At 37.4% G+C, this 11,973-nt stretch overlaps 1 protein-coding gene across 4 annotated transcripts in view; it reads left to right on the plus strand.

Moving 5' to 3' along the window:
* Positions 1 to 8,511, plus strand: part of svila (supervillin a) — a 46,221-nt gene extending 37,710 nt beyond the window's left edge. For all 4 annotated transcript variants that reach the window (XM_046853461.1, XM_046853462.1, XM_046853463.1 and 1 more), the window contains 8 exons: positions 312 to 519; positions 1,216 to 1,349; positions 1,428 to 1,583; positions 3,916 to 4,059; positions 4,677 to 4,798; positions 4,948 to 5,103; positions 5,600 to 5,620; positions 7,552 to 8,511. In XM_046853461.1, coding sequence (XP_046709417.1) covers positions 312 to 519; positions 1,216 to 1,349; positions 1,428 to 1,583; positions 3,916 to 4,059; positions 4,677 to 4,798; positions 4,948 to 5,103; positions 5,600 to 5,620; positions 7,552 to 7,638 — 1,028 coding nt within the window. In that variant the 3' untranslated portion in view covers positions 7,639 to 8,511. The remainder of the gene's footprint in view (positions 1 to 311; positions 520 to 1,215; positions 1,350 to 1,427; positions 1,584 to 3,915; positions 4,060 to 4,676; positions 4,799 to 4,947; positions 5,104 to 5,599; positions 5,621 to 7,551) is intronic.
* The last annotated feature ends 3,462 nt before the right edge of the window (positions 8,512 to 11,973 follow it).

Raw genomic sequence — 11,973 nt, forward strand, 5'->3', positions numbered from 1 at the left:
GCAGATAGTCACATTTCCCCTGGGGATTTAGAGCAGATTGTTTTGCAGTCGATATCATGGCATTAAGTTCCACTGGCTTGTTTTGACAGTATAGAAAATAAAGTACATAAGCAAAACAAAACAACATGTTTAAATTAGATCAAAACATAGCTTTTTAGATTAGATCCATAATTGTATTTATAATGTCTTAGCATCTTACAGTGATTTGTTTTGTAGAAGTTTTATTTTTACTTTTGTCTTGTGTGATATCTCTTCTAATTCTAATCTAATTCTAATCTCTTCTCTGCTAATTTTATTCCCATTGTGTACAGATGACTGGAGGTTGTACTGTGTGAGAGGAGAGAAGCCAGTAGAGGGCCACCTGCTGGAGGTGGTGTGTCACTGCAGCAGCTTGCGCTCTCGGACCTCCATGATTCTGCTCAACGTCCCGAAAGCCAGCATGTACCTGTGGCACGGGTGCAAGGCCCAAGCACACACGAGGGACGTGGGCCACACCGCTGCTAACAAGATCAAAGAGCAGTGAGTGAATATGACTAAAAACACACACTGAGATTATCATGTTTCAACATGTTTTATACTTAGTAATGGTATGCATATTGAGCATTATATCATGATCGATATGAAAGTGCTATTTAATTTTTTTACTTTTAGGACATATTTGCAACAAAGTTACATTTGATTCCTCAAGCTGCTTCAGCAGGTGTCCTCAGACACACATTGTAATAGTGTAACACTTTCTATATCCCAGTCTTCTCCTTATTTTATTATGTTGGGAAAAAAATCATCAGCAAGAATATCATCATGAAATATAACCAAATGAAAAAGTCAGAGACAATACTGCAAAATAGTTTTTGAGTGTAATGATCTATTAAACAAATGAAAAATATCAGATTTTAGTTTGACCCACTAAAAATTGCATTTGACCACAAGTGAAAGTGTTTTAAAGTTTTATCAGGATACAATTCAGATACAACATGCACCCAATGTGTTATCTGGATTTTGTTATTGTTTATTACTAGAGTTAAATGTTAACGTTTACATCTAATGTTATTTCCTTTTTAAGTAGGCCTTCCTTTAACTTTTCAAATAAGGTTAATTTTTTGGAATAAAAAAAGAAAAGAAAATTACCTGATCTTAATGGTCAAAGTATTTCTTTGACAAAAGTGATTAGTTTAACCACACACACTGTGTGCCATGTTGCTGTTTTATTTTCAGGTGTCCTCTCGAGGCAGGACTTCACAGCAGTAGCAAATTGACCATCCAAGAGTGTGAGGAAGGCACTGAACCACTAGGATTCTGGGAAGCTCTTGGGAGACGTGACCGCAAAGCATATGACTGTATGATTCATGGTAAGTCAGGTTTCACTGCTCTATGTGTGCATGTTTGTGTGTGCGTATTGTAAAGACGTGCGGGGGTTTGTGTTTCAGATTTGGGGAAGTTTAACTTTACGCCGCGGTTATACCACTTAAGCAGTGCATCAGGAGAGTTTGCTGCTGTGGAGCTGATTTGTCCATCCAGAGAGCCGAACCTGGTCACCTCGATGCCTTTCCACCAGGAAGATCTGTATAATGTCACTCAGCCAGGTGCAGTACACACACCCACCCACCCATACAAGCTGACTGTGCTCAAACTGTCATGCTTGTATTGAATACTGTGCATTAAATCCCATTCTATATAGTGGAACAAAGATGTATAGTTGTATATACAACTTAAAGGGCTTACTAACTTTTGCTTTAACTTTATGCTGATTATAATCACATGAATAAAATAATAAAGCGGGTAAAATAAGTATTTCTAAAGGTGCTATTGACATGAAAGAAAGAAATCAAACCATGCATGTCCATAAATTGTGTAATAAGGTGAAATGTCACAGGGACAAAGTATTGAACACGATGTATTTAATACTTCGTACAAAAGCCTTTGTTGGTAATGACGACTTCAAGATGCTTCCATTATGGAGAAACTAGTCGCAATAGTTGTAGTGATTTTTGGCCCATTCTTACACACGATCCGTCATCAAATCTTGAAGGTTCCATGGCCTCTTCTTTGAACTCTGATCTTTCTATAGATTTTTTTTTTTTTTTTATGGACCATTCTAGCAGCTTTATTTTCTTTCTCTGAAACCAGTAGAGAGTTTCCTTGACTGTGTGTTTGGGGTCATTGTCTTGCTGAAATGTCCACCATGTTTCATCTTCATCATCCTGGTAGATGGCAGCAGATTTTATCTTGGTACATTTTTCCAGTCATACTTCCTTCAATTATATGAAGTTTGCCAGTATTACATGCTGAAAAACAGCCCCACACCATGATGTTCCCACCTCCAAACTTCACTGGTGGTATGGTGTTTCTGGGGTGATGTGCAGTGCTATTTGTCCTCCAAACATGGTGTGTATTATGGCATCCAAAGAGCTCAATTTTGGTCTCATCTGACCAGGCGATATTCTCCTAGTATTTTACAGGCTTGTCCAAATGTAGTGCAGCTTTAAATGAGCTTCAACATGCTTTTCTTCAAAAAATGAGTTTTGTGTGGTGAGTGTGCAAACAGGTCATAGCGGTTTAATGTATTACTTATTGTTTTCTTTGCAACAATTATACCTGCTAATTCCAGGTATTTTCTGAAGCTCTCCACAAGTGGTCTTTAGCTCTTGGACAACTCTTCTGATATTCTTTTCACTCCTCTGTCAGAAATCTTTCGAGGAGCACCTGGTCATGGCCGGTTTATGGTGAAATGTTCCTGCCTCTTCTGGATTATGGCCCCAACGGTGCTCACTGGAACATTCAGAAGATTAGAAATCCTTCTGTAACCAATGCCTTCGGTATGTTTTGCAACAATAAGGTTGTGAAGGTCTTGAGAGCGCTATTTGCTTTTACCCATCATGAGATGTTTCTTGTGGGACACCTTGGTAATGGGACACCTTTATATAGGCCATTAGTTGGGGCTGATATTAATTTGCACTGATGAGGGGCAGGATTGCTTTCTAATTACTGATTGATTTCAGCTGGTGTCTTGGTTTTCCACGCCTTTTTGCACCTCGCTTTCTTAATGTGTTCAATACTTTTTCCCTGTGACGTTTCACATTATTACACATAACTTCTTTTATAGACATGTATGGTTTGACTTCTTATGTGTTTGTTTGGATTGCATGGGTTGTTACCAACATTTGGTAAAAATTTCATGTCAATAGCATATATTTACTGAGAAGAAAAATTGTGATGTTCAATACTTATTTTACCCACTGTATCTGGTGTTTCACTCCTATAAATATCTCTCTCTCTCTCTCTCTCTCTCTCTCTCTCTCTCTCTCTCTCTCTCTCTATATATATATATAGATAGATAGATAGATAGATAGATAGATAGATAGATAGATAGATAGATATAATATTATACATACATACATACATACATCATATTGCTACACACCATCTAGCTCAGTGGTCACCAACCTTTTTGAAACTGAGAGCTACTTCTTGGGTATCGATTTAATGTGAAGGGCTACCAGTTTACACACAGTTGTCAGTTTGCTCAATTTACCTTTTATCATGTTATTATTAATAATTAATGATATTCATCTATGTGAAGACACTGATCATGTTAATAATTTCTCACAATAATTAGCAACAATTTAACAAAGTAGGAAACAGCTATTTTTAGAAAAGGCCCGCGGGCTACTCATGTGGTCCTTGCGGGCTACTATGTTGGTGACCCCTGCTCTAGCACTACTATACTATAATATAGCTTTTCTATTCTTATCTAGTCTCTTGCTTATGCAATATTGTATTATCAAGAAAGTGAGCCCAAATCAGGTGAACCAGCAAAACAGTGGGGGGAGAAAAAAGAAATAAAACTAAATAAGCATGGAATTATGAGGAGCTCCTGCACAGGTCCATGCATATAAATTCTGTTTTCTGTTACAGCTCTGTTTTTGGTAGACAATCATCATGAGGTATACCTGTGGCAGGGCTGGTGGTCTGAGGACAGTGAAAACACAGGCTCTGCTCGTATCCGATGGGACTTAGACAGGAAGTGTGCCATGGAGACTGTGCTCCAGTACTGCAGAGGTAAGAAATACTTTTTTTAAATTAAGAGAGTGGGTATGGGAAAATGTCCTACAATGCAATATAGTACAATGATTTAAAAAAAAAAAAGAAAAACTGAAAAATGCTACTTGTAGAATCATCTTTTGGTGCTAGAAGAGCTATGGGTAAATTCCTACAAAGTTTGAATACTGTTATTCATTATATCTGGCAGATCTGCTTCAGTTTCAGGTTGGTTGAATGTTAATAGTTAACTGAAATTTTGTTATGATGACAATAAAAGCATGAGCAAATGAAAGGTAGTGAAATATTGGCACTAATACTCAAGTACTGCTTTATATAAAAAATTTAAGATTTGTCTCATTTATACAACTTACAGTTGAAGGTTAAGGGGATTGTTCAAGGTCCCAGGTGGTACACCGTACTTGGATTTGAACTTGAGAAACATCATATATCAACACAAATGTAAAAAGACATTTTTAACTTTGTGAACGGAAAATGACTTCCTAACCACTTTTTCTTATAAAATAAGCTTTGAGATCACAAGATCTGTATAAATCCGCTGCCGAAATGGAAAGTGTTCAAAAGAGATGGTTGTGCTCTTTTGACACTTTGCGTTCTGTATTTTTGTATCTGTGCAGAGAAAAATGAGAAGAAGCCTCCAAAAGCCTACCTGATTCATGCAGGACTGGAACCACTTACATTTACTAACATGTTTCCCTGCTGGGAGCACAGAGAGGACATCGCTGAGATCACAGAGAAGGTTTTTCACTTTATACATTCTTAGAATAGACAGTTTCAAGAGCACTCACAGAGTCTAAAAAGACACATGGAATAAAATGTCTGAATAGATGATGTATAAAAAAAAATGAGCTATTAATTGCCCTTATTTGTACTTATTTTATGGTCTAGGAAGCAGAAGTATGTAATCAGATCATTCTAGTGGAAGATGTGTTGGCCAGACTCTGCAAAACCACCTATCCACTCAATGATCTCCTGGCCAGGCCTTTACCTGAAGGTGTTGACCCTCTGCACCTGGAGCTCTACCTTTCAGATGAAGACTTTCAAGTGAGATCCCAACCTCTGTTGAGAAAACTAAATTGATCATTCTGAAAACATGCACTGCTGATCAGGTGTAAAGGTTTTACCTTTCACTGCAAGTTGGATATTTTGTATGTAATCATGCTTGTGACAAATTAAAATCTTGAAAATATTTTTATTTATTTTGTTCATATCAAAATGTCACTAATTTCAACTCCAATTGGTCTCTAATGGGACTCGGTGTCTAGTTGTAATGAGAAATTGCAGTAGTCAGTAAGTTTAATCACCACACCTTTAATGAAGGTAAAAACCTTCCAGATGTTCCATATTATTCCATATTATATTAAGATGCATGTTTGTTCCATTCTGGTTTGTGTTTCTTTGCCTTTCTTATAATCTACTTTACATCCTTATTCCTCACCCACTTGTGTAAAGTCATGTCTTCCCTAGTGATTTTCCTCCTTGCCATATGTCTCTTGTAGTGGCATAGTCTCATGTGGTTACGTTTTCCTTTCACCCTTAGGGTGTGGGGGCCTATGGGAAGGTGAGTTTTTACAGACTGCTGGTGTTCCTCACATTCGCACAATGCTTGTATTTAAACTCAATCAATAAGTTGTTCACCTGCTTGTTTCACCAACTCTCACCAAAGCATATCTTCTGTATAACCTTGGTGTGGGTTTTTGACCTGCCACACAGCATAACACACGTTTTTATTTAATGCATGCGTTTCTCTTATTGAATGGATTCATTTGTTTTCATCAAGAGTGCCCTTCTGGTATTGTACACATGTTTACTGCTATATGTACAGCAATGTCCATTGATTAAGTACCTGTGTGCCAGCCCTGCTATTAAACACTGTAACTTCAGATGCTGAAATTATCTTCACCTATTAATATTGAATGATGCCAAATACTAGCCAACAAACTGAACACAAATGTGACAAAGGAACTGCACTGAAATTAAACATGCACTTCTGACTAGAGTACTGCAGATATACTATATCTGCACACTAAAAATCCAAATGTAACTACATATTTATAATACTAACACGTGTTACGTGGTATTATCACAGGTCTTATATTAAAACATTGATTACACATATAATACACAACTACCGTAATTTCCGGACTATTAAATGCACCCAAACATAAGCCGCACCCCCTGAATTTTACAAAGATTTTTATTTTGAACATAAATACGCCGCACCTGTCTATAAGCTGCAGGTGTCTACATTGAAACTAATGAACTTTACACAGGCTTTAATGAAAGACAGTGTCTGTTACACGGCTTGTATCTAAACAGTAGCCTACCAAGAAAGTCATTGTTCACTGTCTACCTCCTTCCTTTCACAACAATTTTTCTTTCGAGAGTTTTTCTTTAGGCATCGTCGTGCTCTTAAAAAAAATGACCATCGGGGAAGCTTTTCTCCCGATGCCGTGCAGCTCAGAACACAGGTGAAGTGCGTTTTTTCATGCCCGGTTGTTTTCAGCGTGACGAATGATTCGCATTTCCTGTAGACAGTCCGAGTGAGCAGCAGGTCAAACGTCAGAGGAACCTCATCCATATTTATGATGTGGTGAGGGCATCTGATTTAATATAAAGATTTTCATTGGCTCACCTGAACCCGTTCGGCAATTTCATTGGTCTAATGTTATGGGGCTCAGTTTTTTTGGCATGATGCTTGTGAAACCGGAAAAACCCAGGAAAAATCCATGAATTAGCCGCTTCATTGTTTACGCCGCGGGGTTTAAAGCGTAGGGGAAAAAAGTAGCGGCTTATAGTCCGGAAAATACGGTAGTTCACACAATTCTGTTGGCAGTTGATCTCTTAAATGTTCAGCCCATGCCACAACTGCGCTCTTATATTAAATAGAGAAGTCTTTGTGATGCACAAACAATGAAAAGTCAACTTGTGCTAACTGTATTTAGACCACAGTTCACACTGTTTTGTTTATCAGCTACACTTATCATTTAAGGGACTTTGTAGGTAAATTAATCACTGTTATTGTACAATTTGTAAGTTTCCTTTAACAGTGGGAATGAACCAGCACAGCACTTACCCTAGCACTAGCACACTGACACTAGCATGTGTATTCCATATGATTAAAATATGAGTGTTGGAGAATGGTAAAGGCCTGCATATCAACAGACAGACTGCGCTTAGTATCTTTACACCTAGCAAGACATCTATATGGTAACTGGAGCTGATTAAAAGGACCATTGAGTGTATCTATAGGGCATATTTTATAACTGTGCAAATGCTGCGTACAAAGTAAAATCAAAATAGGGAACATTTTCCCATTCGGTGTCAGTGAGTATTTCAGTTTTGATCGTGTGTGGGTGTTTTGCTCCAAATCCCCCCCACCCTCCCCCCGCCCCCCGCTGCTATTACGTAGGGCTTTTTTTTTTTAAGCATCTAATCAGCTTAGTATGTCTCCTCAAATACTGTGTTTTTGTGTGTCTGTCGCTTTTGCAGAAAGCACTAGAGATGACAAGGACGGAGTATGAAGCTTTGCCAGGATGGAAGCAGGTGAATTTGAAGAAAGCCAAAGGATTGTTCTAGTGGGTTTAAGAGTATGAAGATGCATGGATGGGCCGGTAATCGCTGTTGCAGAGCAGAAAGAGATGGAACATGCATGTGGTGCATCCGACCCTCCCTTATTACCTGAACTTTATACCTGTATATACCTGTGTGGAGGTGCTGGTGTAAGTGCACTGGAAGGGGATGTAAAAAGTACAGAAAGGAGTAGTGAATATGGACAGAGATCAGCGGAGGTTTACCAGCCTCTTGAAGCAAATCTCTTCCTATTCCCTTTTTCAGTTTGTTAAAATTGTAAAAAAAAAAAAGATGTAAAATACTGTATGTGTAATGTTTGTTTGACTGAGGTTTTGTGTTTTCCCGCTTTTTTGTTCATTCCACTACATGTCAACGTAGCAGAGGTCAAGCTGCGATTACAGTTTTCTGTAAATACAAAAGACCTAGTATAATTTGAGTAGCACAGTGACCACATCACACCAGCAGAGTGTTTTTGCTTTAGTGCTCACAATTATCTTGCACTTTACAGCGATTTTGTTGCAGAAAATGTTTTTACAAAGATAATAATGTACTAAACATCCTGTCAAATATCTCTCAAAGCTTGATCAACATGCCATCACAAGTTCCCCTGTTATTATACAGGTGCTGAAAGGTGTGAGTGTAACTGAATAATGTGTGAGGGTGTAGTGTGTGTTACAAAATGAAATACGTTGTTAATTAAATAAGATTGAACCAGAGGTTAATTAAATCTCCTCACTCAGATTCTACAGTGTATAGTGCCTTTGCTTTCATGTACAGTTTATATAATGAAAAATAATAGTATGCAATTTGAATATTTTTGTGAATATATATATATATAAAATTATATCAGAGGGAAATAAACAGTGAACTATGAACATATGTAGTAACTGAACTGCTCCTTTTTTCTTTTCTTTTTTCCCCCAAGACGTCAGCAAACTTTATATATCGTTTCCATGTTAGTGACATGACCACATTCCTGGCAAATAATAAAAAATGGCCTAAATGGCAAAAGTAGGCTTGTTTTAGTTAATTAAGCTGAATAAGGTCTAAAGATGACCTTTTTATCCCCTTGTATTTTTTTTTTTATTCGTTCTCTTTTCAATTTTGACAAAATCCCCATTTAAGAATAAAAAGTATAGCATGATGCTACTAAGCATATTTTGCTGTAGGGATTATTATATAATTTATTTATAGACACCATTTTAAAAAAAAAAAAGAGAAAAAAAAAAGCCACATTTTCAATAAATAACTCCTTTACAAATGGTTCTTCTAAAATAAGGGTTTTGTTTGTTTATTTTGCTGTGAAATGTCCTTTATAAGAGCATGAGTTTGCAATGAGAATACTGATAGGAAAAAAAGGTTATTTGTTATTCCAGCTAATAAAATAAATCAATGAAGGGTGAATACTTTTGCAAGTATTTTGCTCTATGCACATGCACAAGTCTATAAGCCAAATGCATGTGTTTGACACATTATTACATGCTGTTCCTGACTTTATATTTTACATCGCCCTCAGATCTGAGGATTATACTAATTGGACCCAGTGGTGTTGACATGGCTTCATTTGGAAACACCATCGTTGGGACAACAACGTTCGGCTCTTAATGAAGTAACAAGTGCAAAATGGGGGTTGGAGTGATAGCTGGTAGAAAAATAACAGTGGTAGTCACACCTAATTGCTGGTCCAAACTTCCAGTGATTGACAAAACAGAGCGTGATGAGAAGGAGCTAATGCTCAGCATGCTTGTCTGTCGTACCTCATGCTATCGTTATAGTCATTGGTGATGAGGCGATTCCAAAGTATGTGGCTGAGTCGATGGAGGAACACACAGAACTTGGTCATTATGTTTGGGGACATGCAATAATATTAGCATGAAGAATGTATTAAGAGTGCAGGAAATGCTTTTTAGCAGATTGCACATAATTGTGGACACAGATATCATGCACTCAACAACAGTGGTGAAAGCATTCAGGTAACAGCTACTAAAGAAAATAGACGTTGTAGATAGAAAATAACATTTGCATATAACAGATCTATAGGAAGATAAACGTACAGAAGTGTAGGGATGAAGATGACGAGCAGGCAGATAAAGGGCTGCTGAAGACAGATTTAGAGAAAGATGCTGAGATTAAAAGAAATATTGATTATAGTGACTACTATTACATTTAAAAAAAAAGAAACTGAAAGAAAGCAGCTTAACAATTTGCATTTACAGATGATATGCATTTAATTATATTTAATTAATCACTAAATTAACAATCCTGCAGTGTAACTCTACTCCTTCACAGGAATCGGTGAACACTGTGGAGCCCACAAAGCAAGCTGGCTGAAATAGAATTATTTAAAATAACATGCTGTTTTCTCACAGTACTGCTTTGAAAATGACTTGTACTCTGTAGTTTTAAGGTAAAATAAAAGAAACCAATTGTCATGTAGTGTTTCCTTATGATTCCAGAATAATTTTCTAATAAACTCTACTAAGAATTAGTAAAAAAGTTTAGATTGTCTTGAACCCTCTTTGCTCTTAAGTTTTATAGGAAGCACAGGTCACTTTTCTGAGCACAGAATTCTGCTGAAAGGCTATCAGTGTTCTGGAAAGAGCTCAACAGGAAACACAATTCTGTCACGGGAGGCATTTTCCTTAGAGAAGATCACCAAGTGTTCAATAAGCCAAGGAGATGTTCAATGAAGGCATATCACCCTAGTGGATAGTCCAGGATGATGGAAAATTCACCAAGTCAAACATACTTCTGAGATGTGCAAGCAGGACTAAACTTGGTGTCTACCAGGCCCCTATGTTTTGCTTGTGCTTGTCTGCCCAGACACTTTTTTTTTTTTTTTTTTTACTGAAAACATCAGGCAAGCAACCTAGGGCCACCTACAGCTTTTTGGTGAGAATGTTTGAAGATACACCTTGGTGCTGTTCACATGTGAACACTTTCTTAAAGAAACCAAAAATGTAGACGTTTATTGAGAGTGAAGGTGACGCTCTCCAGTGGCTAGTGCAGAAATGCTACAACAGGTACCAAGTTTCCAACAACGACACAAAGGATGACTGTTCTCTGGTTTCTGAACTGTTTGAGAAGATTGATGAGGTTATTGCAAGTAATGGTGGTGGCTATTTTGAACTGGATAAGATGATTTTACAGGAACTCCAAATGAAGAGGAAGATGGTAGAAGAACCAGCTGGAATGAGGATACAAAGCACAAAAGCAACAAAAGGGGTAGAAACCAGCAACTCGATCCAAATCTGGAAAAGGTAACAAAAATTACTAACAGAAATTTTTAATATCAGATACCTATAATAGGCTTCATATGAACACATTTATTTGTAAATGATCATTTTCCCCGTTCATTTCAGACAAATTGTTTTCAGCTAACTTCAATTCATATTTTACTGGCCTAGACATGAGAGGGGAAAAACAACTTTTTTTTTTTTTTGTCATTTACTTTTTATTTCAGCTCTGTGAGCAATGACTTTTATAAACTTTTTGTGGGATCTTTAATGTAGTAAAATCCTAAGAAATACACACAGTGCCCAATGCCCAGTGCTATAAAGATATGAAGTGGAAAGTGCTGTACACACTGTGTAGGTAATGTAAGAATTCAGTAAATGCACATGTATTGTAATTACATCAGTCACCACCTAAAATAAACTTACAATACTGTGCAAATGTTTTAGGCAGTTTTGGAAAAAAAAAATGCTGTACAGTGTAACTGCTTTAAAAAAAAAAAAAAAAGTGTGGCATTGTGGAGGTTCCTTGCAAGTTTCTGTAAATGGAGTTGGGTAATTTGGTCAGAATTAATGCTGAGAAATTCAGGCTGATACTAATTCATCCAACTTATTCTGCAGCAGGACAGCAACTGCAAAACATACAGTCAATGTCATTAAGAACTATTTTCAGTGTAGAGAAGAACAAGGAGTCCTGGAAGTAATAGTTTTTGCACACACAGAGCTCTGATCTCAACATTATCGAGTCTGTATAGAATTACATGAAGAGACAAAAGGATTTGAGGCAGTCTAGATCCACAGATGATGTGGTTGGTTCTCCAAGATATTTACAACCCACCTGCCAATTTCATTTAAAAACTGCATGCAAGTTACATCTTCATCTTCCGACTGCTCCCATTAGCGGTCACCACAGTGGATCATCTGTCTCCATACTATTCTGTCCTCTACATCTGCCTCTTTCAAACCAACTACCTGCATGTCTTTCTTCTCCACAGCTAGAAACTTCCTTCTTGGCCTTCCTCTTTTCCTTCTTCCTGGTTGCTCCATCCTCAGCATTCTCCTACCTACACGGCATACGTCATATCCCTCCTCTGCACATGTCCAAACC

Source organism: Silurus meridionalis, chromosome 7 (assembly GCF_014805685.1).
Source record: "Silurus meridionalis isolate SWU-2019-XX chromosome 7, ASM1480568v1, whole genome shotgun sequence".
In the NCBI taxonomy this organism is placed as follows: Eukaryota; Metazoa; Chordata; class Actinopteri; order Siluriformes; family Siluridae; genus Silurus; species Silurus meridionalis.